The 27,985-nt window shown below is 40.8% G+C and overlaps 1 protein-coding gene across 5 annotated transcripts in view; it reads right to left on the bottom strand.

Annotated features, from left to right (window-relative positions):
- The window catches only part of NEDD4L (NEDD4 like E3 ubiquitin protein ligase), a 342,440-nt gene that overhangs the window by 95,219 nt on the left and 219,236 nt on the right, over positions 1-27,985 (bottom strand). For all 5 annotated transcript variants that reach the window (XM_045021773.1, XM_045021771.1, XM_045021772.1 and 2 more), the window contains one exon: positions 2,021-2,071. In XM_045021773.1, the coding sequence (XP_044877708.1) occupies positions 2,021-2,071 (51 nt within the window). The remainder of the gene's footprint in view (positions 1-2,020; positions 2,072-27,985) is intronic.

Here is a 27,985-nt window from a genome sequence, read left to right as displayed (position 1 = left end):
AATGGGGTGGGGCAGGGAGAAGCAGGAATGGGAGGGCAAAAACAGCAGCCCCAGCACAGACCCCAAGGATTGAGAGCCCCTTCCTCAACTTCCCTGTCACTGTATCCCCACCCCCAAAGAGACTCCACACCCCATCAAATCCCACTGCATCCCCTGCGATGTTGACCCCTCTGAATCCGACTGCACCACCAGGCCCATGTCCCCACAGAACCCCCCCAAATCCTCAAAGTTCCCAATCCCAGTGAATTTCACTGCACCCCCAGACCTTCCCATATCTGAGAGAATCTCAATCCTACTGAATTTCACAGTGCACCCAATTCCTGCTGCCCCAACGCCAGTGCATCTCACTGCAACCCCATCTCCAGAAAGGCCCTCCCTTATTTTGGTGTAGATATCAATGAAGCATTAAATGTGGCCCCTGAATTCACCATTTGGAAGAAGAGTGAAGTTTAAAAAAAAATCCCTGTATAGGCCCGGTTGCACTGGAACCATTTTAACCCCTCCTTTAACACAGCCCTGTTCTCATACCACAGCCTATGGCTACTGCTCTTACTAGGACTGAAGTAGTGCTCAAAACATGCTAGGCATTTTCCAGGCCCCAAATGGCGTATGATCTTAGACAGACAACGCACACATTTATAGGATTAAACACAAGCCTAGGAGTGGTGGAGTTGGGTTAGGTCAGCAACAGAAAGCAAAGTAAAAATAGTGATTTTTAAGGGAAGGTTTGGAGGAGACTGAGTTTGCTTGGCTCACAGGAAAGAAAATTGTTCCAAACAGCGGGGGCAGCAGTGTGAAAAGAGACCAGAAGACGATTATAAGAACATTACAGTAGTTAAGTGAGAAATGACCAGACTGTGGGCTAGCATTTCAGTCACCCTTTTAAACACAATAGTCGAGGTAGAGCTAAGGAAGAAGCAACAGAAATGGATGACAGCCTGCAGGGTCTCTAGCTACCATGTCTCCAGGCCCAACACTCCCAAGGAGGAAAATGTCTCCAAGCTGCTGTGACTTGTGGGGCCACTGAACTTTTCCTTAGTTTGTTTCCACTCTCCTGATAGCTACTAATGTTGCTGCTGTAGCAATGACGGCTGTAAAGAGACGGGATTACACCTTCGGTAGAGAGAAAAGTCTGTGTAATATTTATGTAAAAGTTTCTCCCATAAGGCCCTGACAAGGAAAAGTACAGAATCATAGAAATGTAACGCTGAAAGGAACATCAAAAGTTTATCTAGTCCAGTGGTAGGCAACCTATGGCATACGTGCCAAAGGCGGCACGCAAGCTGATTTTCAGTGGCACTCACACTGCCTGAGTCCTGGCCACTGGTCCGGGAGGCTCTGCATTTTAATTTAATTTTAAATGAAGCTTCTTAAACATTTAAAAAAAAAACTTAATTTACTTTACATACAACAATAGTTTAGTTATATATTATAGACTTATAGAAAGACCTTCTAAAAACATTAAAATGTATTATTGGCATGTGAAACCTTACGTTAGAGTGAATAAATGAAGACTTGGCACACCACTTCTGATCTAGTCCATCCTCCCAGGCTTATACTTTGAAAGCTTTTTCCCCTAATATCTAACTTACATTTCCCTGGCTGCAGATTAAGCCCACTGCTTCTTGTCCTACCTTCAGTGGACATAGAGAACAATTGACCACAACAGCCCTTAATATATTTGAAGATTTATCAGCTCCCTCCACCCCAGTCTTCTTTTCTCAAGACTAAACATGCCCAATATATTTAACCTTTCCTTACAGATCAGGTTTTCTAAGCCTGGCTCTCCTCTGGACTCCAATTTGTCCAGAACTTTCTTAAAACATGGCATCCAAAATAGTACTCCACATGAGGCCTCACCAATGCCAAGTAGAATTGCATGATTACCACGCATGTCTCACACACGACACTCCTGTTAGTACACCCCAGAATGATATTAGCCTTTTTCACAACAGCACCACATTATTGGCTCATATTCAATTTGAGATCCATTACATATGAGCATATAAACATCTTTTACCGGTAGATGATTAAGTGGCACGTCCACTTGACCCAGGAAGTCGTCTCTAGTCTGTTAATAAAACAGAAAGGAAAAAAATGTTTATTAGTTCATTTTTAAACCAACAGGAAGGGGGGAAATGGCAAACAGAAGTCAGGTCGCAGTGGAGCCAGAGACAACTCTGTACTAATATTTTACTAAGCCTAGACTCTATCCCCACACATGCCAACCATCCCTACTTGGCAGGCATGGTTCCTGGACTTCAGCAAAATATTTATTATATTTCTACTATGTCCCTCCAAAACGTTCTCCTAGGCCACTGTATGTACCTGCACTACTAATAAGTTTTAGCTAATGTTTCCTCTAATAATCTGCTGTCACTGCAACATATCAAAAACTCTCAAGTGTATTCCCATATCTTCCACTGGGACTCCCAGCATTGTGCATAGTGTAGACTACATGCATTTAAAAGCTAAACTTAAGTTACTACCCAGTCATGTTTACCTCAAAATTTTATAGCCTCTTAAAGAGCCACATATATAGAGTGCTGCTCCTCTCCAACTAAGTCAGCCAATCAACCAATCTGGGTAGATGTGAATGAAATGTAAACAATTGACTCCCATATTAAGAGCTTGCTTATTAATGTTCTACCAAAAGAAAATTAAAATATCACTATATATATTTAAGAACAAGTACCAGGGTGTTCTCAATGACTGAAGTATTTACCTCATGAGATGCAGTGATTCATCATACCTGGAGCTTTTTGATTAAGCTTTCAATTCCCCTTCTAAAGACCCACATTGCATGTTACAGCTGATCTACATGCAGTTTTTGTACCTCTAACTACATCAGTTTAGAAACAGATATAGTTAAAGCACATGGATGCAGCATCACCAGCATAAAGGTATTAATAACAGCACAGTTTATTTCTGTTGCACATAAAAAGACAAAGGGCTTGTACTGCTTTAACTATATTAGTTTCTAAACAGATATGGTAAAGAGGTAAAGTCTGCCCTTACTATGATAACTTAGCTGCAATTAGTGGTTCTTGTGAAAACAGCACCGCTCTACAACAGAGACCCAAGCCCTATGGAATCATTTTATTTATGGTGCTTGCAGCCTCAGGCTTTGAATTTACTTTTCAGATCATCCTGATCTCTAGGCAGAGACATGGTCTTATTACTGAATACAACACACACAGAATAAAAGGAGTTCTGGATTTATATTCTGGTTGAACGCTCTTTCAGGGCAGGTTTTCGTTCTGCTTGGATTGAATTATTTATTGTGGATCCCTTGCAGTTTCAACAAGAATCTTGCAAGTCTAAACAGCTGATGTATTGAGTGAACAACAGAACAAGGTAATGTATATTTTTATAGTCTTTGTATGGAATGCTTGAAAGAATACTTTTCACCCCAGTGTTTGAGGTTCTGAATTCTTTATTCACATACCTCTCCACTATTACAAACAAAAACAAAACAATACTTTTGAGTCTTCAAAAATATAAATGTCTTAAAACCAGTGTCAACCTTTCACTCCACTGCCTTGATTGATAGGTTACATCTAAAATAAAATTGTAAACTCTTTGGGGGCAGGGACCACATCTTTCTAATTGTGCTGTAAAACATTTAGTACAACGACAGCTGAAAAACCAAGCATCTCAAATGTTTTCATTGGCATAATGATGACATACAATAAATAAAATGCTATGATTCAATAGCAACCATCCCTTTCCAGGACAGAAACTTTGCTACATTGTCAGTGGAGCTGTTTGGATTCCTTTACTGGGGACTGTAGCGGGGTGACTACCCGCTCCGGCCCTGGAGGGGCTGGAAAAGCCCTGCAGAGGGCTGGGGCTGGGCAAGGTAAAACCCTGGCTGATTGGGGGAAGTGGCTGCAGCGGGGGCCACGCCCCAAACTGAGCAGCAGGACCTTATAAGAAGGCCAGGGAAGCTAGAGGGGACAGTCTCTCTCTGACTTAAGAGGGAGACAGGCCTGGCTGCTGGGGAACTCACCCAGGGGACCTAGAGGGAAGCAGGGCTGGGGAAAGGCCTTAGGAGCTGGGAAGCCCTAGGCCAGTAACTCCCCAGGCTGCAGGGCCTAGTTCTAGGCCTCCTAGGTATTGGGCTTGCAGAGGGGCCGCCGGAGGGTGGGTAAAGGCAGCCAATCCAAACCCCTTGTTGCCTGTGATGATATACTGCAGTCTGCCCCAGGGCATGGGGGCTAAACAGAGACTGGCAGTAGCCACGACTGAGGCGACGTGGGGATAGGGAGTGGGGGTTCCCCTGGGGTGGGGAAACCCAGTAAGACTGTGGGGTACTGCAGGAGGCAGAACCCTGGGAGAAGGGCACCGGGGTCCTGAGAGGGACCCAGGAGCCAACGGCAAGCAGATCACCAGCCTGCAGAGGGCGTTCCTGGGTCAAAGAGCTAATTCCCGAGGACGACCAGCAGGAGGTGCCGCAGGGGTGAGTCTGCGCTGTGCAACAGGGACACTTGCAACTGATAGTTTAACAAGTACTAAGCACCGATGCTTCTTATAGCACCAATAGAGGGGAAGATGTTTTCCAGCAGAAGTTGTCCCATCAACTTGCATTCATAATAATTATAATGTCAGTGGTAGTGCCCTGCAATATGAATGCAATTCATTTTAGTGTTATACTACTATTAAAAATGCAAAACAAGGACAACTGATCTCAAAAAAGCAACATTACAATAAGCATAAGAAAAACAATACTGAATTTCCTGCCTTTTTTTTTTTTTTTAATTTTAAGGCAGTTAGTGCATCCTCAAATCCTCCCATGTGCCCAATATGTTTTCATTATTCTAATATTAGAGCTATTGTGCAGTCAGAACTGAGAGAGTAAAGAACAAAATATATCTTCACATTAATAATATAGTGTGTCAGCACCAAATAAAGTATTTCATGACTGACTGGATAGCATGGAGAATTAGATTACAAAATAAGCTAACAACCGTGGTACTCTCACTTCTTTGATAGATGAAAACTGAATTGATGAGCTGGATGAGAGAGATTTTAGTGTCCTATTACCATTCCGCAGAGCCAGCTCATCTTCCAGAATACATGCATTTAGCTTTATTACTGTACTGTTCACAAAATGGCATCTCTAAATTCAGATTTTTGGAACCTGCTACCACCCCAGTTGCCGTACTTTATAAAAAGCCCACAACAAAGTTATCCATGGCTTTTTTGGCATCTTACATGTAGTAATGAACCTACAAGCTTACTGCACAGAATTTAAATATTCCTGTTCCACATGTAATTTCCAACAAAGATGATGACAGAACAGCTCTGAGGTAAAATTAATACCATAAAACTCCCCATTTCTGTTTACATTGTGCACGTCAAGGACAACACTTGCATAGTGAAAGTAAAGATTATAAAAATAAACTGGAAAAATCAAGTTAGATAGAATGTCAATAGTTTGTCAAGGATAAAGCCAACTGGCCTAAACAGGTGCTCTACAAGTAACTATTGGATGTGCTGATTTAACAGAGCAAGGTTTCAAAACATGGCAGTGCTGCCAAAACCCATGAAGTCATATAAACAGACTATCTGAGTGAATGTGCAATTTTAACAAGCTAGGATAACCCTAATATATATTAAAAGGCAGTATACTTCAGTGGCATGGTTCAATGGGCAGGACAGAAGACAATTAAATCAGGAGACTTGGATTCTATTTCTAGCTCTGCTACTGACTTGTGTAACTTTGGACAAATAATTAGCATTTCTGCAGCTGTTTCCCACTGCTTTTGTAAGTCGTTTTGTGCTCCACAGATGTGAAGCACTGCTAAATGTTTTCCACTGTGATGTGAACAGAATAAAACTTTCACTCATATTAAACTATTCATTTAGTGTGTTAGAGAAATTTAATATAAATTAAATTGATCTTCAAATACTTCAATGCAATTGTTAGAAATACTCACTTTAGAGCCCGTTATATTTAACAGAGCAAGTTCGAATAGTTCTTTGAAGTTGCACTACTGCAATGTATGCATCACATAGGAGATTAAAATCACATTAACCTAGCTGAAAGCATTTCTGTTGTGCAGTCCATCAAAAGAATATCAAATGTTAATGAACTGAGCCTCTTAAACACTCAGGAGTAAATAAGTATTACACCTAGGGAAACCGAGGCAGGTTGAATTTCTTGCAAGGAGTGTCAGGGATAGAAAAGAGATTACCTTGCTCCAAGTTCTATGCCTTAATTAAAAGACCAGCATTCCCCTTCTAGGTGCACCATACAGAACATAATGAAAACATCTTTTAAAAAAAAGACTAATCAACCCAAGTGAAAGTGATGCTTATTATGACTCTACACTGAATCAACATAACCTCACTCTCTAAGTATTGACATCTCTTGTGGTTATTTGTAAAGTGGTAAAATGCTTCCAATTTACCTCCTCAGTTATTGCTTTATATCATCTGCCTTACTAAAAATCACACACAGAACATCTCCCACTCCCTCCCAATTCCCAAAATGCTGCATTCATATCTTTAAGTCTCTTAATCCTGAGACACCACAAACTTCTTCATCTTGAAGTACAGTAGTACAAACCACACAAAAACAAAGAGCAAGAGAGACTGACCCACAATGCGATTACATTTGCTGTGTAGTAATAAAGGTGGAGAATGGATGGACAAATTGGATAGTTCAAAGCAGCAAAAATAAACCCATCAATAATTACTGTAATCATACATGCTCTACTACTAAGTCACCCAGAGGATAAAGGAAACCTTTTCAGGGTCTTACAGAAAGATTCACATTATTTGTTTGATCTTTGCTATACTCAATGATGCTTTCAAGATGAAAAATCAAAGAACGTGTGGCCACTGGGTAACATTCAAACTATAGAATATGCATTGTGGTCAAACCAACCATTAATTCCTGTATCTTAAAAAGCGACTTATAATTTGTGCAATGGCTTCAAAATGCTCTTTCACTAATCAGTTTACAGATACAGGGTTTGTCACGGCAAGCTGAGATGTGAATCTACCACGTTAGTGGGCCACATGGGACCTCACTGATGTGCACTAACAGTTTGTTAGTGGATATTATCTACTCTTGTTTCAAAGCAGGGCAGCTAAAAGTTCATTAACAAACTGTTAATGCATGCCAGCAGGTCCCACACAGACTGCTAGTGCATGGCAGAGTCACATCTCAGCTTGCCACAAACTAAATGTTAGGTAAGCCCACAGTATTTTAGGTGTGAGAGAGAGAGAGAGAAAGCAGCATACGAGAAGTTAACCATGTTAGAGAAAATGAGAGGAGTCGGCCTTGAGAATGAAAAGAAAATGTTCCAACCAGGGGCGGCTTTAGGCACCACCTAAACAAGTAGGTGCTTGGGGCGGCAAAACATATGGGGCGGCATAATGCTGGGGCCCCGGCTCAAACTGGAGGCAGCGTCCTGGGCTGGATCCTGACCTCCCTGGGGGGCGGTAACTAACCTGTTGTTCTGCCACCAGGGTGCGGAGGGGCAGGGAGCTGGCTAAGTGGGGAGCGTGTCCCTGCCGCTCTCCCGCGGGCAGCGGCCACCCCCCTTCAGGCAGGAGCTGGTAGCGCAGCCCTGCCCCGGCTGCAGAGGACGGGCGAACATGGGGTCTGGGCGGGCCACTGCCCCCGGGGGGGGGGGGGAGCCACTGTCCACACACTTCCCAAACCAATTCTGAAGAAAACACTGAATATTCTAATTACTTCCTTATTAACTAGCCAATTTACTGACACAGTACCTTCAACAGTGGCTTCACACCATTCAATGGATTCAACCACATGGGTTGTTCCAATTCCACTGTAGTTCCCTGGAACATACCTACAGAGCACATATTCTGAGCTGTACCATGTTTCTCACGTACAGGTGTAATCCACATACATACTGCAGGTCAGATTTACAATTGATCTGATTTGTAAATTGTTCTTTATTATAATTTTGTTGTTTATATGACAATTTATTCACTTACTAGCTCAAAACTAGATCATTCTCTCCTATGGAGAAAAAACTAAGAACAAGGCAGAGGAGTTGGGCAAGTGATTGTGCGCTCAGGTTGGAGAGACAAAGGTAGAGATGGAGGCAAGACTGCGAATCCAACTGATCCCTGGGATCAGGCAATCAATCCTACAGACCCACATATCTGCACAGAAGGCTGACTCGCTCATCCAGGAACTGTATTGCTTCTGAATTTCTTTCTGCAGCTATGCAGTAGCAGGAGGCACGTAAGGCAACCGTGGAAGTATGTGCTACTTCAAACTGACATCTAATTGGAAATCTGTAGGCTCAGCAGGAAAAAGTCTCCTAATTTACTCCCTTTCAATCTTTCACCCTCAAATCCATAAGCAATGACCCAAATGAATTCCAATGGGATAACCATAGGGTTCCAGGAAAGGGAGTACTCTGTTACTATATCCTTCATTCCAGATCAGAGTCCCTTTTTGCCTCTTCCATTATTTTTACGCAAGCAACGTGACCATAATCTGAGAGGGATATTGCCTCCAGTAATTTAGGACTAAAACAAGGATAGCCCAGAAATCATCTGGCAAGATGTATTGTCTGAAATCTAAATCTATCTATCATAGAAACATACTGCTGGCGCTAAACAAATGCTCTTCCTACAGATGTGGTAACAGCTGTGATATTGCTACACAAACAAGGAAGCAGAGACTAGCTATGATCCTTTCAGCTCATTAAAAGCTCAGCAAGGTACAGAGAAATGGTGGAAGAAAAAGACGGTTACTCACCTTTGTAACTTGTTCTTCGAGATGTGTTGCTTATATCCATTACTAATTGGAATCGATATGAGCAAGCACTCGAAGAAGAAAAGACGGTTACTCACCTTTGTAACTGTTGTTCTTCGAGATGTGTTGCTCATATCCATTCCAAACCCGCCCTCCTTTACTCTCTGTCGGAGTAGCCAGCAAGAAGGAACTGAGGGGGCTCTGGGTCGGCAGGGGTATATATCCAGCGCCATTAAGGCGCCACTCCATGGGGCTCCACAGCTGACCCACTGGGTGTTGCTAGGGTAAAAATTCTCCGACGATCGTGCATGCGGCGCGTGCACACCTAATTGGAATCGATATGAGCAAGCACTCGAAGAAGAACTACTGATACAGGAAGTGGTATGTTTTTAAGATGGATGGATTTTTAAAGTGTATAACTAAATGAACTTTGCTAATTTGCATTTAAAATGATTGAGCTTGTTTAAATGCCATTTTTAAAAATATATTTATAACACTGTATTTATCAGTCATTCATTTTAGTATCTTATTTAAGCATGAGGAATTCCTGCAGCTTGATCTGAAGAGATTCTTGGGTACTGACATTTCCAAAGGAATGAACCTTTGGTAACTGATACAGATACAGCAGTGAAACAGTGCAAGTCTGTGTCCACTTCTCTTATTGGAAAATCTGCAGGCTAGGTTTATTCTTCCCATTCATTAATCATTTTAGTGAACTGTTTAACAAATTTGTCAAAAATCAGTTGCCAGACCAAAAAAAAACACTCCAGATACCAGCTCTGGTGATTGCTCAAATAACCTGGTGCTCATTTATAACCACACTATGCACAGAATTCCAGGAAGTACACACAGCCATTCTAAAGCCAAGTTTACATATTTATCATAGCAGAGCATTATTAAGTTAGTCCTGTATTAATATTTTGTATGACAACAACCCTTGAGAATTTTACTTCTACCTCAAAAATATTTGATTATTATTTGTTTGTATGACAATAACCTCTCTAGACCCTAGTTAGGATCAGGCTTTCCCTATGCTCAGTGCTGGACAAATGTGTAGTGAGAAGATAGTCCTTGCTCCAAAGAGTTTACCATCTTTTTCAATTAAAATAGAAAATACCACAAAATAATAGAAATTCCATAACCAAAAATCTAAGTTTGTTTTATAGAAGTAACCTGTTAGTTCATTAAAAATAGAAAATTAATGGCAATCACAACATTTTCTCCACATTTAGAGCCTGACCAAAGTCCACTGATTCAATGGCCTTTGAATCGGGTCGTTAATGAATACACACTCACACTAAAATGTTTAGATTGGTTCTAGATCTATCTAGAGTTTGCTTTTGGTAATTTAACACCTTTTGTTGCCAGTTCTGCAAACATATAGATGCACTTAATGGTAAGTAAGCACATGGATACGCCCACTGACTTCAGTGGGGATACTCACTTAAAGTTAAATACTTCTGTATACTTTTGCAGGATTAGGGCCATCTACAGGAAAACTGTAAATGCTTGTTTGGGAAGAAGTCAGATTTTCTTGAACAGCCTGTACAGCAGATGATAGAGGCCCACATTGTAGCTCCTATAAATTGCAGATCACCCTATCTAGCTCTTCCCCAAGCCCAGTGCTCCCTTCTTCTGGACAGATGACTACTTTTGGGTAACTGCAGTTTTTAGATCAAAGAAAATACAACAAACATGGAGAAATGTGAGGTTGGCTGAGAAGAGGTACTGTGGTCAAGAGAACGAGTAAGTCCTGAGTTCTATCTCTATCAAAGAGTTGCAGTGCAAGTTTAGGCACATCATTTCCACCTTGTCCTTCAGTTTCCCCATATCTAAATTGAAATACTACTATTTACTTCTCTCTCAGACTGACGTGTTCTATGGATGAATGTGTATGCAATACTTAGAACATACAACTCCCCCATATAAGCAGCATTATCCTTTGTGTTTATTAAGATTTAACATTTTGGGTAGCTCTTAGATTGTAAACTCTTTGGGGCAGGGACTGCTTTTGTTGTGTTTGTACAGCGTATAGAAAAATGGGATCCTGATCCAGGATTAGTGCTCTTAGGTCAGGTCGGCAGCCTTTCAGAAGTGGTGTGCCGAGTCTTCATTTATTCACTCTAATTTAAGGTTTCGCGTGCCAGTAATACATTTTAATGTTTTTAGAAGGTCTCTTTCTATAAGTCTATAATATATAACTAAACTATTGTTGTATGTAAAGTAAATAAGGTTTTTAAAATGTTTAAAAAGCTTCATTTAAAATTAAATTAAAATGCAGATTCCCCCAGTCTGGTGGCCAGGACCCGGACAGTGTGAGTGCCACTGAAAATCAGCTTGCATGCTGCCTTCGTTGCCTAAACCTGTCTTAGGTGCTACCATAATAAATCATCTATGAAAAAGATGCTGACTGCTAGGATTTCAAGATTTCGCACATTGTCAAGCATTGTGGTTTTCAGTGGCCTCTGATCACTAACAAGTCTCCCCAATGAGGGATTTTTTTTTGATCAAGTAGTTTGCATGAAGACACTACTGTGCATAGGTTGTGCCTTAACATCCAGACCAGCCATTCAACGTGCTGTGATGTTAGCGTTTTCAAGGTGGTAAATTAAGAAGAAATGTTTTCAACTGTAGTTTCCAGGGAGAGGAAAGTCCAAGTACTAAGTTCCATTCTGAGTTAAGAGCCTTAGAATTTCACAGAAAGGCAAAGCTTCCTGACTGAGAAAAGAATGAAGGGGGTGAGAGGGCAGGAAGGTCAGTGGAGTTTCACCTGCTAGCGTGGGGTTAGCACTTTTATTTTTATGTTTTGGTATGGCGAGTAATTTCAGAGCACCAATATGTCTTCAAACTTTGACCTGGATACTAGATCCCACTCTCCCCCTCCCCTGGTATCCTGGAGTTTCTTGTTTTATCCTTCCAGTGTTGTGACTTGCAACTGTCGATATTTCTCAGTATACAATGCTTTTGCTACTATAAAAGCAAGCCCTAAACTTAGGTTCCAAAGATCCTCTTGCAATGCAGCTTACTTATCTCAAAACTGCAGGTATTTTAAGTTTGAAGAGCACATTTTTTAAGAGCGCTATTAGCATGTAACTTCTATTTCAATCGGGTGAATTAACACACATCCCTCATCTTAACTTCTGTATGACCCAAATACTCCATCTTCTTGTGGGTATTTTGATCCAAGTAGGCTATTGTCAATTTCCTCCTCAATTATCACCTACAACATCAGCTGGAATACTCAAAACAGAATATGCACATTGAGTTGCATGGTTCTGTAAAATTATGTAATGCTTATTCTCTCATCAATACACATGTGCAACTCCCATTAATGAAAATGGAAGCTACAGGAGTATATTGAGAGAGATTTCAAACATATTTCTTTCCTGTTACACCGTTCCTTCCATATATGCCAAAAGTCTAATAAACTTACCAAATATGGAACATTAACCTCAAGTTAGTAGTTTTATACCATTTACAGCTTTTGTAAAATTAATTCTCTGTATTAACTCATAGTTTGCAGTGAACAAGGTCCATGTATTCCAATGGAGACTGTACTGAATCTACAACAAGGTCCCTGGATTCTGTAGCAGCATCATTAAAGACTGAGGTTTTTAATCAATTAATTTTGAAAATACACAATGTAATCAGTACAACAGCCACTAGGTTATTTATATATTCTAAACTATTCCCACATTTTCAGTTTCCATTGCATCAGAGAAGTAATGTTGCGAGGAGTAGCAATTTGGTGGCTGGGAGAGGACTGGAGACAGTTTGAGATTGTGGGATAAACACAGTAGCTGACAACAAAAATAATCAGAAATAAAATAGTTAATGTTGACATTTAAGGTGTTGCAGAGTAAATCACCTATTGCGATGCAAGGGACAGATCACACCACTCACTAGGGATGTAAAATGTTAACCGATAAATATCAGTCTGATCAGTAAGGTATTCCTTAACATTTAAACTCGAGCTCCAGGACTCCTCTGCTGTCCTGCACCCGGGATCCCAGCTGCCAGCCCCCCTATCCCAGCTGTCCCCTCCCCCCCTCGTACCATGGGTCCCAGCTGCCGGCCTTGCACCCAGGGCTCTGCATAGGCAGCAATAAAACATTTATTTTAGCTCACAACTGTAAGTTTCACATAGACACTTCTTCACTCAAGAGTCCTGCGCTCAACTTCAGCGTATTAAGGTACCGGGGGTGGGTGGGTGAATTTTTATCCTCTCCTCATGGATGCCTGCCTTTCATCATGTTCTTTACCAAACGACACCATCAAAACATCCAGAACTAATTGTGTGAGGAGGGGGCAGGTTGATAAATAGGGTTTATGCGGAACAAATGATAGAGGAGTAGTGTCATGATATATAGTAACTGTGGTAGTGGGGACGTGTGGCTGTGCATGCAGGACTGGAGGGTCTCTTTTGTTGTTAGGTAACTACTTTTCTTCATTGCCTTGGTTGTGTGTTAGGTATGTTGAGTGTGTAGCAAACTTTAACTATTTCTCAAGTATTACTCATCTTCCAGCTTCTTAATTATCTTTGTCCCCCCCCCTTTTTTTTTTAATTTCTCTCCTTCCCCCCCCCACATTTTCCTGACACAGATGTGCTAAAAAATTAACACAATCTAGGTGTGATGATATATTCCTAGGACTTCCTAGCCTTGTGGCTTGATGCTTCTGCATACGTAGTCCATAAACCACACTGAATGCCATATGGCAGATTTTTTTTGTTTGTTTTTTTACACTGTCCACAATATTTCTCCTATAGCATTTCTGCTTTCCACCAAGTATCTCCCTGCAATTTTGATTATTTTCCACCAGATACACAAACCTGCATTTTTCTAAGTTGAATCACATATTTTTTCTTGTCCATATTTTAACCTCTCTTTGAAGATATTAAATAACCCAGTCTTAACAGTGAAGTTTACAGGACCTTTGCAGGCACAATTTAACAGATTTTACTCTTCATTTATTGTCCTCCAAACAATTTTGCTTGCACATGACATTCACATTAGAGTCAAAAGAATTAATTTTACAACTCCAATAATAAATCGTTTACTAGAATTAAAATACATTTCATCCACTAATACTTTATATTGAATAAAAAAGGGGATCAAAACAATCTGGTGTGATTTGTGGTTTACAAATCTATGCTGTCTATTGCTTATGTTGCTGTTTATCCTCGTGGCTCTGACAAAATCTTTCTAACATTTGTTCCATTATGATACCAAGGGCTATAGTTAGACTAATCGTTAAGTATCTTGAGTGCAAAGAAGTGATCCTAACTCTAGATCTTAGACCTAGTCCCCACACTGGCTTGCATACTTGCACTGCTGGCTGATGTGATTACCTTCTTCTCTAAACAAGACACAGAGAGGTTTGAGGACACACAACTTGTTGTTATGATTCTTTACTCATTATCACAATGATCAAAGCATTATAAAATGAACAACTTGAATTTGTGGCCAAACATCTTTATCATTTGTTACACCTACCACTTGACCTCTCAGGCCTCCAATGTGGATACAATATTGGACACCATTATCTCCACACTTTGTTCATTTACTCTTCCCTCCTTTCTATTGTTCCCAGTTCCTTCCACCTTGAGGGCTAGATCCTCAGGTGATGTGAACAATCACAGCTCCAATGAAGTAGTGGAGCTATACCAATATATATCAGTTGAGGATCAAGCCCTCAGGCTGTCTGCTAGTGTCGTCTTCATCCCAGGTGCTTGCCCCTCCTCTCTGTTTCTTCTGAGGTTCTTACCACAGGGCTGATATTGACAACACAACACTGGGTTAACAATCCTCTGCCTGCAAGATGGAGAAAGTAGGGACTGGAATTTTCCCAGCAATGAGGAAGCATGCCCAATCAGGAGACTTAATTATAGTTTGGCAGCATAGCAGGATGACAGCTGAGAAGCAAGGACACTTCAGCTGTATACAACAATATTAATTTTTCCACTTAAAATCTGCATTTCCAACCAAACCCCAGACAACTTCAGCATGAAGAATAGCTTGGAAGTTACCAATCAGGACCATTTTCTTCACCAGCTGACCAATGCTCAGAGTGACACAATAGAGTCGGTCAGCTGTCTGCAGTCATGCTTCTTTGTCTGGCTAGCAGTGATATGTCAAATTATTCTATTTGTCTGACTGCCTTAGGTCACAGTTATCAAATTTCTGTGGTTTTGAGTGGGCCTGGTGCATCCTGTATGATGTTAAGCATAGTCGTTTCTCTAAATATATGCAAGTAGCAGAGAAAAGGTAGATATAGTTCATTGATGGATAATTGCAGCTGCCAGCAAAAAAGAAACCTTACCATATCAGGTTCATGGGAAATCCTTTGAGACCAGCTTAGGTGCCAGAGTGGTTACTCTCAGCACATTATCGTGCTTCAAAATCTTTTAAAACTAAAGCAACAATAATGTTAGCTGGATAATTGATGGAACTGTAAAGAACAAAATAGTGCACTCACCCCAATGAATTTAAAGCTAGCAGCCTGTGCCATTTCAGATAGTCAACAACAGGATGTGTAATGGCAACACGGATTTTGCAAGTGTCTTGTTTTGAACTGCAGTGTTTGTTCTGTGTGAGAAACCTCTGAGTCAGCCAACGTACACGTTCACAGATGAGAAGGGCCATCAAGAGGCAGAGCCTTGGCAGTAAGACAACCAACATGTGTTACCCTTTGGAGGGGCCAATCCCTGAATAAATGTCATTGTTCTCTGGTATTTTTTCTGTTCTATCTGTAATATGTCCTTAGTGTGGGCCAAATGAGATAGCAGCCGCATATGGTGAGAGGGTGGGAGGTGAGTCTTCATACTTTACATTGGGCTTGGGTGGGAGGTGTTGAAAATCCCAAGCCACAGCTCTGCTTGTGTGATGAGGCTACGCTTTGGGTTACTAAATTGGACTGGCACACTCCAGAGCAGTTCAGCTATGGAATTAAACTGTTTTATCTGAGTGTATAATGTCTATCATCTGTACCAAATGATTATCTGCCAGATGTCAAGAGATATTTGAAAATATCCCAGTTGGATAGGAGCAGAATCAGGGAAAATACCAGCCAATATGCTCTGGAAAGAAGCAACTATAAGCATAAGTATTGACTGCTGGAACGCTTTCATATGTATCTCTGTGTTCCTCTCAATGCTCCAAACCTCAGTGTTTCCCATAGTTACACTCCATAATCCATGGCCTGACAGTATGCGTCAGTGAAGTTCCCTTCAGGGCTCAACACTGTCACCAAGAAGGTGACTTGTCCTCCCCCACCTCTCCACCACCACCAAGATCTGAGCAACATACAGCCCTTTGTAGTTCTAAGGAACAGACACTGAGAAACATAACCTCTGCCTCTTATATGACAGGACAGACCTGAAGAAGAGCTCTGTGTAAGCCCCAAAGCTTGTCTCTCTCACCAACAAAAGTTGGTCCAATGACAACCATCTTGTCTTTCTAATATCCGGGGACCAACATGGCTAAAACACCAATGCATACAGTACAGAGTAAGGGCATCCTCTGTTTGTTTTAACTTGCATCACCAGAAAAGGAACAAGCTACTTTGGAAGAGATATTTCAGGCTGATGTTATTTTTCCCAGAACAGAGAAATTATGATGGTTAAATTGGCACACAAGTTCATGGCAGTTAGAGTTAGTAAGTGGATTGGATTTTAAAAAAAAATAAATTAGCAAAATATCATGATTAAAAATGTCTATATACAGTGGTTAAGATACAAACACATCACCATTTCCTACGTTGTCTCATTTTCCTTTACTGAGATACCATTTTGAATTGAGTAGCAACCACTTCCCTGTTCTCACATCGGCTATAAATGTACTGTATCTGACCTGTTACAAAGATGTAAACCTGCCCAACCATCCGGTTCACTTACCAGTCTGTCTTGTAGGAACCCAGTGCTGTTGCAAGAACTAGGAGACCCCTTTGTTCCCCTTGTGTATGCCCACAAGATCCAGAGTGTTAGGTCTTGTCTATATGTGAGGAAATTGCTGCTTTCCTTATCTACACTAGAGGATTGCACCATGGTGATTATGACAGTTAGTGGTCACTGACTGATGAATTTCAAGTGCAGAAGAGGCCTTAGATGTCCTACCGAGTGATTGAAATATCCATGCGAGTATTATACTGGCAGAGAGTCTCAGAGCCAGCAGACCTGCTCCAGCTGTGCATTCAGGGAGAAATATTTCCAGTCACCCAGCAAATCACACTGGAATGTGGGAGCAGAGATGTTAATGCAGTGCTATTCTCCCCAAACACCAAAACCCAATTACAACATAGTCAGAGTAGCTGCTATGGCAGAGGGGAACAAATTCTCTGAAATGTCCTACAAAAACAACTCTTGTTTCTCCACAGTGGGCATGAGGCACACTCAAAGGTCAATGAAGCCCCAATGGGGGGGGGGGGAACCCATACATACTAGTTTGAAATCCACAGTAAACCCATGACTCCAAAGCGAACGTTTTAAGCCACCTTCTAAAAGTCATGGAAATTTGTAGTTCAGGATGAGAAGGATCAAAGATGTACGCACTGACTGAACAGGTGGATGGCCTCTGCAGCTTTGTGCATGAAGAAACAGAGAAGGAGAAAGTATTAAATGCTCTTCCATTCATCCACTGTGTTCATCTGAGGCAGCAACTTCAAGGGTAACAGAAGCTTAGGAAAGACAAGAAATTGAAGAATGGTTCACACTTTCCTTGATGCCATCCAGTATTTCCAAACAGAATGGCAGAAAATGTCAAAACCACAAAATTGCTTTCCTCTAACTAACACCTCGCATGGATTCTGTATGGAAAGGGACTTTACAAAGAAACAAAGCTTGGGCACATAACTTGAGACTTAAGGGAGGCCAAAGTAGTCAACAGAATGAAGTTGCAGATTTGTGTATTTTGGGAATCAATTACACGTGACTTTTATTTCTGTGTAGAACTAGAACATTTAAATTGTAAGGAGGGGCCACATCACTTCGTGTTCAGCATTATTGGCACTCTATTATAAATATACATAAGCCACCTTTTAAAAATATATTTATAAGCATTCAAGTATCAGAGGGGTAGCCATGTTAGTCTGGATCTGTAAAAGCAGCAAAGAGTCCTGTGGCACCTTATAGACTAACAGACATATTGGAGTATGAGCTTTCGTGGGTGAATCTGACGAAGTGGGTATTACCCACGAAAGCTCATACTCCAATACGTCTGTTAGTCTATAAGGTGCCACAGGACTCTTTGCTGCATTTATAAGCATTGTGCTCCTTATTGTAGTATCTGAGTTATTAAAAATCAGGAAGACCTGATTAGAAAAACATAGAAAGCAAATGAACAATCTACAGGGTTTTTTAAAATTTATGTATGTCCTTTCAAACATTCACTCTTTCAAATGGAAGGGTTTTCCCATCCAAAAAACAGAAGCCAGTTTTAGAAAGCATGGTAATTACTCATGTGTCACACAAAGGCTGAACATTTTCATGTTAATTTACTTTCCTTTTGAATGACAGTTGTATGTGTTCTGCTACAGACTCTCATATTGTAAACGAATAAAATTAAACATACTTTTATTAAAGTTTCTTTAGAGTTTTATCATAATTCATCTTATACAAAAGGCTTTTCTTTTCTGCAGGAACTATATTAATTGTTGGCACTCCCTTCCACTTGGGGGAATAAAGTAGTTAAGCTAATAGGTCTTTTCCCATGTCCAATTTCTATGACAATAAGATGTTTGAAAAAGTCACTTGAAAAGCACCCTGAATCTCATTTCCGGTGTGCTCTAGAAGAGCAATAAGAACTGGGACATGAACTACAATTCAGTAATGTTAATATCAGAAGTTAGTAGCAGAGATCATAGCTTCATGCAGTAAGTTACATATTAGTTTAGAAATGGACATTAATATGTAGAATATACAATTTATATAAAGAATTGTTATGTAGCAGAGTTCACCCATATTTTATCTGTGGTGTCATTAAATATCATATTTAGAAGACAGCTGTTATCAGTTAAAGGTTGTAGGCAGTTAAAGGAAGTAAGCCCCAGTGATGCTTTGAAGCATCATTAGCAGTCATTGATTTAGCCATTAATTCTTTACAATTCTATTTCACAAGTGAGTGCACTTTAATCACAATTTGAAGACAGTGTTCAGCAGGGGAGGATATATCGATGCTATGAAGAAACACTGTAAAACCACATGTTCTTAAAAGCTCATCTGAAAACCTAGTTTGTATCCAGACAATGAAGTCAGCACTCAAAGCAAATTCCTTGCATGGAATAAAGCTATGCCATCCTAAGAGCCTCTTTTGTAGCAGAAAGGATTGGAATAAGCATATGAGAGACATTCAGGAAGAAAAAATTAAAACTAAATTAAAATTTAAGAGTGTGCATGTGCACATTAGCTTTACATTAAAATGGGATACTGCAAACTGGATGACAAATCTTATTTTCATATTATAATTTTTCATGTACCTTGTTTCTAAGAAAGGATTTATTTAAAAGTCACAAGTGTGAGGAAATCTTTTTACAATTCATCTGTACTAGCCCACAGCTTCAGACCATCGTATTCAAACATTTTCAGGCGTACACTAGACACACCTGTAGAAACATGTCCCTAAATTATTGAAAAGGGAAGCAGTTATTCACCTAAAGATTACAGTTCTGTGACTGGATGGATATCTTCCCTATCATCCAATCATCAGGCAGGCAGCAGAACAAATGGGGTTTATTATTTTCTCCAAATATAAGGTGTTGTCAGTAGCTACCAGTGTGGTGTTCTGTTCTTGTTCGAGATAAGTCGGCTGCGTGCGTGTTCCCTCTGTGTGCTGTCCCAGCTCTGTGCAGATAGCTGACACAGCAAACCCCGAGAGAACCCTCAAAGACCACAGACTCTAGTAAGGTACAAAGGAACCCGAGCCAGGTTTATTGTCAAACGAAGCACAGTAATAGTTTCACGTAAACTCTACAAGACATGCTACAAATTTGTGCCCCCTGGCAATGGACTGGCTCAGTCAGTGGCAGGACTTTCCACTGCCCCTTAGGCCAGATATGCTCTCTGAGACCTACTGTTATACAGTTACAGGACAGATTACTCAGCCCTACTGACATATTGAGGTACAGCCCCTTCACTCATTAGGGTGCTGTCTCCCCCTTTGATCATGTTGTTTCAAACAAACAGATCTATCCATCATGCTGTCCTTTTGACCCTGTCTTTAAGATGCACCTGCCTGTTCCTTGTTATCTCTGTGGAGCGTCCTCGTATCGGGATGTCCAGGTGCCATCTTGGCACAAGTTCCTCTTATTAGCACTTATATGTGGATGCACCTGTTTCTAGCAGCCCTCTTCTTGCCAACTTCTGTGAGTGGGACCTGCCTCTGGCTCCCAGCCCAGCTTTTGCTTAGCAATGCCTGGAAGTATGTTGGTTCAGGCTTCAGGCCTCAGACTGGGCCTTTGATACAAGAGTTTATGTTTCAGGGCCTCATGTTACTACATGAGGAACCTTCCATAATTAAGACAAATTAAAACAGGAAAAATAGGGAAATCTGCCTTTAAAAAGCAGAACTACAACAAAAGTGAATGGTATATAATATGGTCTGAGGTGGGAGTCACAAACACAATTTGTAAATAAAAATAATCTTCCCTCTAAATCTCTAAATAAAAGAATGCTATTTATAAAAAGATGAAGCGGATTCATCCTATTTTTAAAAAAGGTACTATATTTTAAGAAATTTAGTTCAAAACAAAACATTTTATTGATCTGGCCCTGAAACATTCAACCTATAGTGCTTTTCAAAAGGCAAAGGAAAAAATACCTAGGTTAGCATTCTTGGGTCTCAACTAATTAGCCAAGGAAGCCAAGAGAGCCTTGACAAAATAGTCCCTGTTTAATCTGATTCAGACAGGTGACCTTCCAGCTTTGTAGACTCCCAGGTATACTCACTTTTCTGGAAAAGATTTACATGACAACTAAGGGTCAGCTACAGAGGTCTTTTGGAAGGGAAATCACAAAAAACTGGAACATTTACAGATAAGGGTGGAATGACAGGAAAAAAGGAGGTTGCCAATGGAAGATCTACTCCCATGCATGTTACAATTTCTCACAAGAGATGATCTTGCTGAGACAGTACGCTCAGCATTTGGACTGGAAAACAAAGGGGCAAGCCGTTCAGAATTAAACTTCTCCCTTCCCCAAAGGACCATCGTAGTATATCCTTGAGATTGCTTCAGATATTTTGGCAAACAATCACTCAGCTGCTATTTTGCAAAAACTTGGTGGGCAAAAAGAATCAGGTCTTCCAGTCATGGATATTTTTAACAATTTTATGTTCAGCTAACATGTAAGAATGTACTTGCTATCCTTGCCTTTTTCCTACTATAAAGTTAAGCAAAAACTTTGGTGTCTTGTCTCCATGTCACTAGGGACTGGGTGGAAGATGTGCTACTGAAAGGATCAGTGAAATTCCACATGGCAGAGTGCTCCCAGAGTAGGTGCACTTGCATCATTTCTGGCACTCTTAATAGCACTCCAACATCTCTTCTTGAAATAACTTTTTGTCACTTCTTGAAATAGAACAGTGCAGCCTGTTACTGCAACTGATCTTGTTCAAGGAGTGCATGGGCTGCTGAAGGTGCTGGGAAATTTTAAGAAGGCCAAATAGCATTGAAAAAATAAATGGTCTTCCTTCTAGCTATGCAAGCTGACTGGCATTACATATGAACTGGTGGTTGTTATATTTCAGAGTCCTTAAACATTTTAGGACTCAGTCTTGTACCTTAACTACAACTAAATGCATTGTTCCCCGATAAAACATTGTTATCGGGTATTTTCAGTCAGTCACCTTAGTTTTTCACTGAACTATCCATAAGATTAGATGTAATTACATCTTGTAAAGCAAAGCCAAGCAAAAATTGATACAATATTTAGAAACGTAAATAAAATTAAAAAATAGAATAAAAGCAATTATATTAGTATCTAATTATAAAAAAACAACTGGAAAACTTAATATCTATATAAACCAACAGGTTACTAAACTAAAAACTTCTATTACAAACCCCTACCCCATCACAAAAAACATAAGACCAACCTATTAAAGATTTTATCAGAAGAATACATGACATTTAATATCTACTTTTATCATTGTCCATTGTCCAGCAATCTCTCTGGAATAGTTAGTCTTTTGTGAATATACATTAATCAAATGTGAAAAGAGGAACATATAGCATAATAAATGGAAGCCAACACATTATGTTTCTTATAGGCTGTGCTGGTAGTGCCCCCACAGTTAAGGTTGCTTGTAACTTTGCCTAACTAACTATTCAAGCTGAAATTTTGCATGCCAGGTGTTTGCCTTAGGCTCAATTTTTGGGAAAGTTTCAGCTAAAAGGGTTCAGCCTTTTCCAAGAATGTGATTAGGGAACAATGCCTTGTTTTGCACATAATAAAAAAATTCTTAAGACTGTTTAACTGAGATTAACACCTGCATGCTTTTTTTTTTTTGGTTGGGGGGGGGGGGGGAAGAGGTTGGCAAGATAATAGTCTACTATTTACTACTATTGCTACTATTTACTAAATTACCTGCAGTGGTAGAGATCTGTACTATAGATCTAAGTGTCCACTTATACACTAAAAGCTAAAAAGATCCACAATGTGTAAAGCAATGCATATAAATTCACCTGACCTGGCTTAACATTGTAGCAATTTACAAAAATCAGTACATTTGCACTGTTATCTCCTACACAGTTGTCACACCAAGATTATCACAATAGTCTAATCTGTAATTTCAAAAATTCCAACACCTCTTAATGCTTATTTAGTCCCATAGGTTGAAGTTATCTGAATGAAGGATGCAGAGCACACGTACATTCCAGACACGTGCTGACTGGAAAATGGTAATAATATTATATGATCAACACTGCATTAAACTAAAATGCCAGGCATGCCCAAGAAGTGATAAATACATAAAGTTATTTAAGACATATTTCAGAAGGGTTACAGGCAAAGACATCCAAATGTTTCCCCCCATCCCCACAAAATAAACAGTCCTAAGCAAGTACTTCACATCACATTAACATCTTATATTCTCTCCACTAGGGGAAACTTGCATATGCTTTCACTGCTTTTTATTTATATTCAAAACAAAGAAACAAAGTTAAGTAACTCTCCTTCTAAGAGCTTCACGAAGCCATCTTCGGGTTCTTCTAATCCCGCCATCAAAACTCTCCTCCGCCATGTTACACACACACACACACACACACACACACACACACGGTACGTCTACACTACAGGATTATTCCGATTTTACATAAACCGGTTTAGTAAAACAGATTGTATAAAAATCGAGTGCACGCGGCCACACTAAGCACATGAAATCGGTGGTGTGCGTCCACGGTCCGAGGCTAGCATCGATTTCTGGAGCGTTGCACTGTGGGTAGCTATTCTGTAGCTATCCCATAGTTCCCGCAGTCTCCCCCGCCCCTTGGAATTCTGGGTTGAGATCCCAGTGCCTGATGGGGCAAAAATCATTGTCGCGGGTGGTTCTGGGTAAATGACGTCAGTCATTTCTTCCTCCGGGGAAGCAATGGCAGACAATCATTTCGCGCCCTTTTTCCCTGGATTGCCCTGGCAGACGCCATAGCATGGCAACCATGGAGCCTGTTTTGCCTCTTGTCACTGTCACTGTATGTGTACTAGATGCCGCTGACAGAGGCGATTCAGCAGCGCTACACAGCAGCATTCATTTGCTTTTGCATGATAGCAGAGATGGTTATCAGCCGTTCTGTACCATCTACCATGCCATTGTAAATTGGCAATGAGATGACGGTTACCAGTCCTTTTGTGCTGCACCATCTCCTGCTGTCATAGGTGCCCCTGGCTGAGATCGGCCAAGGGCGCAAAAGACAAAAATGAGAATGACTCCCCAAGTCAATCCCTCCTTTATGGTATCTAAAAATAGAATCAGTCCTGCCTAGAATATGGGGCAAGTGTACTAGAGAACCAGTGTATCAGAGAACCAGAGAGCACAGCCGCTCCGTGTCAGATCCCGCAGAAATGATGAGCTCTATGCCATTCACAGGGGGTGCCCCTGCAACAACCCCACCTATTGATTCCCTCCTCCCCCAGCCTTCCTGGGCTACCGTTGCAGTGTCCCCCATTTGTGTGATGAAGTAATAAAGAATGCAGGAATAAGAAACAGTGACTTGTTAGTGAGATATGAGGGGAAGGCAGCCTCCAGCTGCTATGATAGTCCAGACAGGACATTAAGCAGTGTGGGGGAGAGGAGCCCAGCATCCCACTGCTATGATAGTCCAGGCAGTACAGAATCTTTTCTTTACACATGAAGGGCGGGGGCTGATGGAACTCAGCCCCCTGTTGCTATGATGAAGATGGTTACCAGCCGTACTGCACCATCTACTGGGAATGATCAGGAGTTTTTTACCCAGGCGCCCCCAGCCGACCTCACCGGAGGCCAGCCAGGAGCACTCACGGGCTGATGATGAGGACGGATACCAGTCCTTTTGTACTGCACCATCTGCCACAAGGCTGATGATGACGATGGATATCAGCCATATTGTACCATCAGCCACCCACGGGGGGGGGGCGAGGATGCTGCTGTTGACTGCTGCAGCATCGCGTCTATCAGCAGCATTCAGTAAACATAGGGTGACATTTAAAAGAGTCAAGGGAGGATTTTTTTCCCTTTTACTTCTGGGGGTGGGTGAGGGGGGTAAATTGACGAGCTATGCCCTGAACCACCGCGGACAATGTGTTTGACACTACAGGCATTGGGAGCTCAGCCAAGAATGCAAATGCTTTTCGGAGACTGCAGGAACTGTGGGATTGCTTGAGTCCTCAGTCCCCCCTCCCTCCCTCCATGAGCGTCCATTTGATTCTTTGGCTTTCCGTTACATTTGTCACGCAGCAGCGTGCTGAGTCCCTGCTGTGGCCTCTGTCTGTAGATTTTTTAAAAATGCTTTGGAATTTAGTCTTCTGTAATGGAGCTCTGATAGAACAGATTTGCCTGCCCATACAGCGATCACATCCGTACAGTCCATGCTGGAGCTCTTTTTGGATTTGGATTTGGATTTCGGACTGCATCGCCACCCGTGCTGATCGGAGCTCCACGCTGGGCAAACAGGAAATGATATTCAAAAGTTCGCGGGGCTTTTCCTGTCTACCTGGCCACTGCATCCGAGTTCTGATTGCTGTCCAGAGTGGTCAGTGGTGCACTGTGGGATACCGCCCGGAGGCCAATACCAGTCGATTTGCGGCCACAGTAACCCTAATCCGATATGGTAATACCGATATTAGCGCTACTCCTCTCGTTAGGGAGGAGTACAGAAACCGGTTTAAAGAGCCCTTTATATCGATATAAAGGGCCTCTTAGTGTGGACGGGTGTGGCGTTAAATTGGTTTAACACTCCTAAAACCGGTTTAAACGCGTAGTGTAGACCAGGCCACACACGGTTCTGCAATGGGTAGACACCTGGTGTGCTTAGACTACTGCCTACCATGATGAACAGAATAGTCTCATTGTTAACTTATGCTTCCTTTGTCTGTTATTTCCATCTATTGTCACTTGTCTTCAATTTAGATGGCCAGCTCCTTGGAGCAGGGACTGTCTTTTTGTTAAGTACAACACAATGGGGGGTTACTGGGCTATGATTAGAGTCCTTAGGTGGTGTTGCAGCAACATCAACAGAAGAAAAAAAATGGGCAGTGTCACTAAAATTAAAACTAACCAACAATTAAGATGCAATGTATGTTCTGTTTCTAGCACAGGCCACTAAGTGCAGGAATGGCTTTTTTTCTTCTTTTAAATGTATTTTTACTGAGCTGCTTCTGCAAAAATACAGAATGTGAAAGTGACTTTCAGTTCAAATCAATCACTGACGGTGTCATTCCATAATTCCTGAACACAATGTTTAGATTCATTGCTTTGATGATCAAATACAAGACAACCAGCATTCAACATTAATTAACATTAACCCAATTTTACAGCAAGTGCTTGATTAAACAAACACCATCAAGACAATTATAAAAATGTGCTTTAAAACTAGTTAGAACCAAGGGGACATAAGTTATACATTTCCATAATATAGTATCAGTTTTCCTTTGTGCGAACATGAAAGGTCACTTTATAAAGTGAACAGAATAAGATTGAATGTCAATGATGTCAAGTGTTACATACAACTTCTAATAGTCTCGGCTGTTTCATACCCAAAAGGAGTTAACAACCGGGTCACCCCATCATGTCTTGTGGAGTCGAACACAACCCAGACTGTGGCAGTTCAGCACACGTTAAAAACATACCAACATATTTAAAGTCAGAATGCTGCAAATTTTATTGGCTCCTGGTAACCATTTTTAAAATTAAGCGATAGACAGTCTATTTCTGAAAATATACAGCGCAGATAGTATTTTACAAATTTAAGTGACAATGTACCTTAAGAGTAATTCAAGAGATTTAGTATCAGAGGGGTAGTCGTGTTAGTCTGGATCTGTAAAAAGCAACAAAGTTCTGTGGCACCTTACAGACTAACAGATATATTGGAGCATAAGCTTTCGTGGGTGAATACCCACTTCGTCAGATGGTGCCACAGGACTCTTTGTTGCTTTCAAGGGATTTAATCTCAACACCATGGAAGGTACACTATTATCTGAGGTCTTAATGTCATTAGGCAATTAACTCATTCATGAGATTATGAGGCAATCTGATTTATTTACTAGATATTGCAGACATCACAAGAACAGTTGTGTCCAGAGTACTAAAGACATTTAATAAATAATGAAAATAAAACAATTTGGATAAAAGATGTGATGTGAATGGCCTAGGAAGATTCTAATTGATGTTATTAATTCCCCAAATAATATATGGCTTGTTCTCCAACCTGATCACCTGCAGCCATATCACGTTGGCTTGTGACCCATCAGCATTTAGAAGCAAAGGAGGGTGATGTTTGATCCATACTTGCATGAGGAAATCAAGGGGAAAAAAAATCGAAGATGCGACAGAAACTGTACTGTATTTTCAGAGGTGATATGAAATTGAGGCTGTGACCACTTTTGGTCATTAACAATCCCATACAAGTTTTCTGCAGATGTTTGCTCTACTGTACTGGTCAAATTCCAGTTTGGATAATTACACTCTGCCTACCTAAAGTTCCCTCTGCATTTCTAGTTGATCATGATGTTCCTAGCTTCCTATCTTAAAATTTGTGGTGTACTATCTCTATGCACGATTAAAGGGATCCCATACTCCATCCCAGATATTGTTACATTTCAATACTAAGTGACATCATCCCTGTATTTGCTTGGTTTGGCTCACGAAAACTAGATCACTTACATAAGGGTTAATGATATGGGGATAATTTCTGTTTTTTATCCACAGTCCTCATAGCTGCTTCTGCTTGAACCTAACTGTAACTTAATTGCAAAGTCCCAGAAGTCCTCGTTTTATCCTTAGATTACAAGCAGAGCTCTATAATGGCTCAGCATGCAAGTTATGTTTTTTAATTATCAGAGCTTGGTGTTAGGCAGCAATGGTAACAAATGTTTTTATCAGTTTCACAGCCAGCTTATCTTTAAACTTTGTACTAAATAAATCTTGGAATGTAAGGCTGGAAGGGACCCCGAGAGGTCATCTAGTCCATCCCACTGTGCCGAGGCAGGACCATGTAAAACTAGATAATCCCTGGCAGGTGTTTGTCTGCCCAGTTCTTAAAAACCTCCAGTAACAGAGATTCCACAATCTCCCTTGGTAGCCTATTCCAGTACTCAACTTTCCTTATAATTAGAAAGTTTTTTTAAAACAATATTTTCAGATGCCATTTTCACTTTCATTTCTTTGTTGTCAAGCTGTGTCAGTTTCAAATACTATTAACTAGGGAACAGCAGAGATGAGTTGAATTCAAGTCTAGGAATTGCAGAGATTCAATAAGTGAGTACAGAACATGTTGCTAAGTGTGACGATACAACAGGCTATTACTTCCGTAAAACAGGAGTGAAAGTGTGTTTTTGAGTAGCTACAGAATGCCTCAAGTGTCATGAGAGCAAATTTCCAGTTTGACAGATCCACTTTGGACAACTTTGAGATGAAAAGCGGAGTGAAGCAAGGATGTGTTCTTGCCTCTACACTCTTTGAAATCTTCTCAGTACTCTTCCACTGCATGTTTAAGGACATGACAGATGGAGTGTATCTCCACAAAAGATCAGATGGGAAACTCTTCAACCTGTCCCAACTT

The sequence above is a fragment of the Mauremys mutica genome, chromosome 6, assembly GCF_020497125.1.
Source record: "Mauremys mutica isolate MM-2020 ecotype Southern chromosome 6, ASM2049712v1, whole genome shotgun sequence".
Classification (NCBI taxonomy): domain Eukaryota; kingdom Metazoa; phylum Chordata; order Testudines; family Geoemydidae; genus Mauremys; species Mauremys mutica.
Note: the sequence above shows the minus strand (reverse complement) of the source record. Positions and strands in the feature narration are given on the sequence as shown.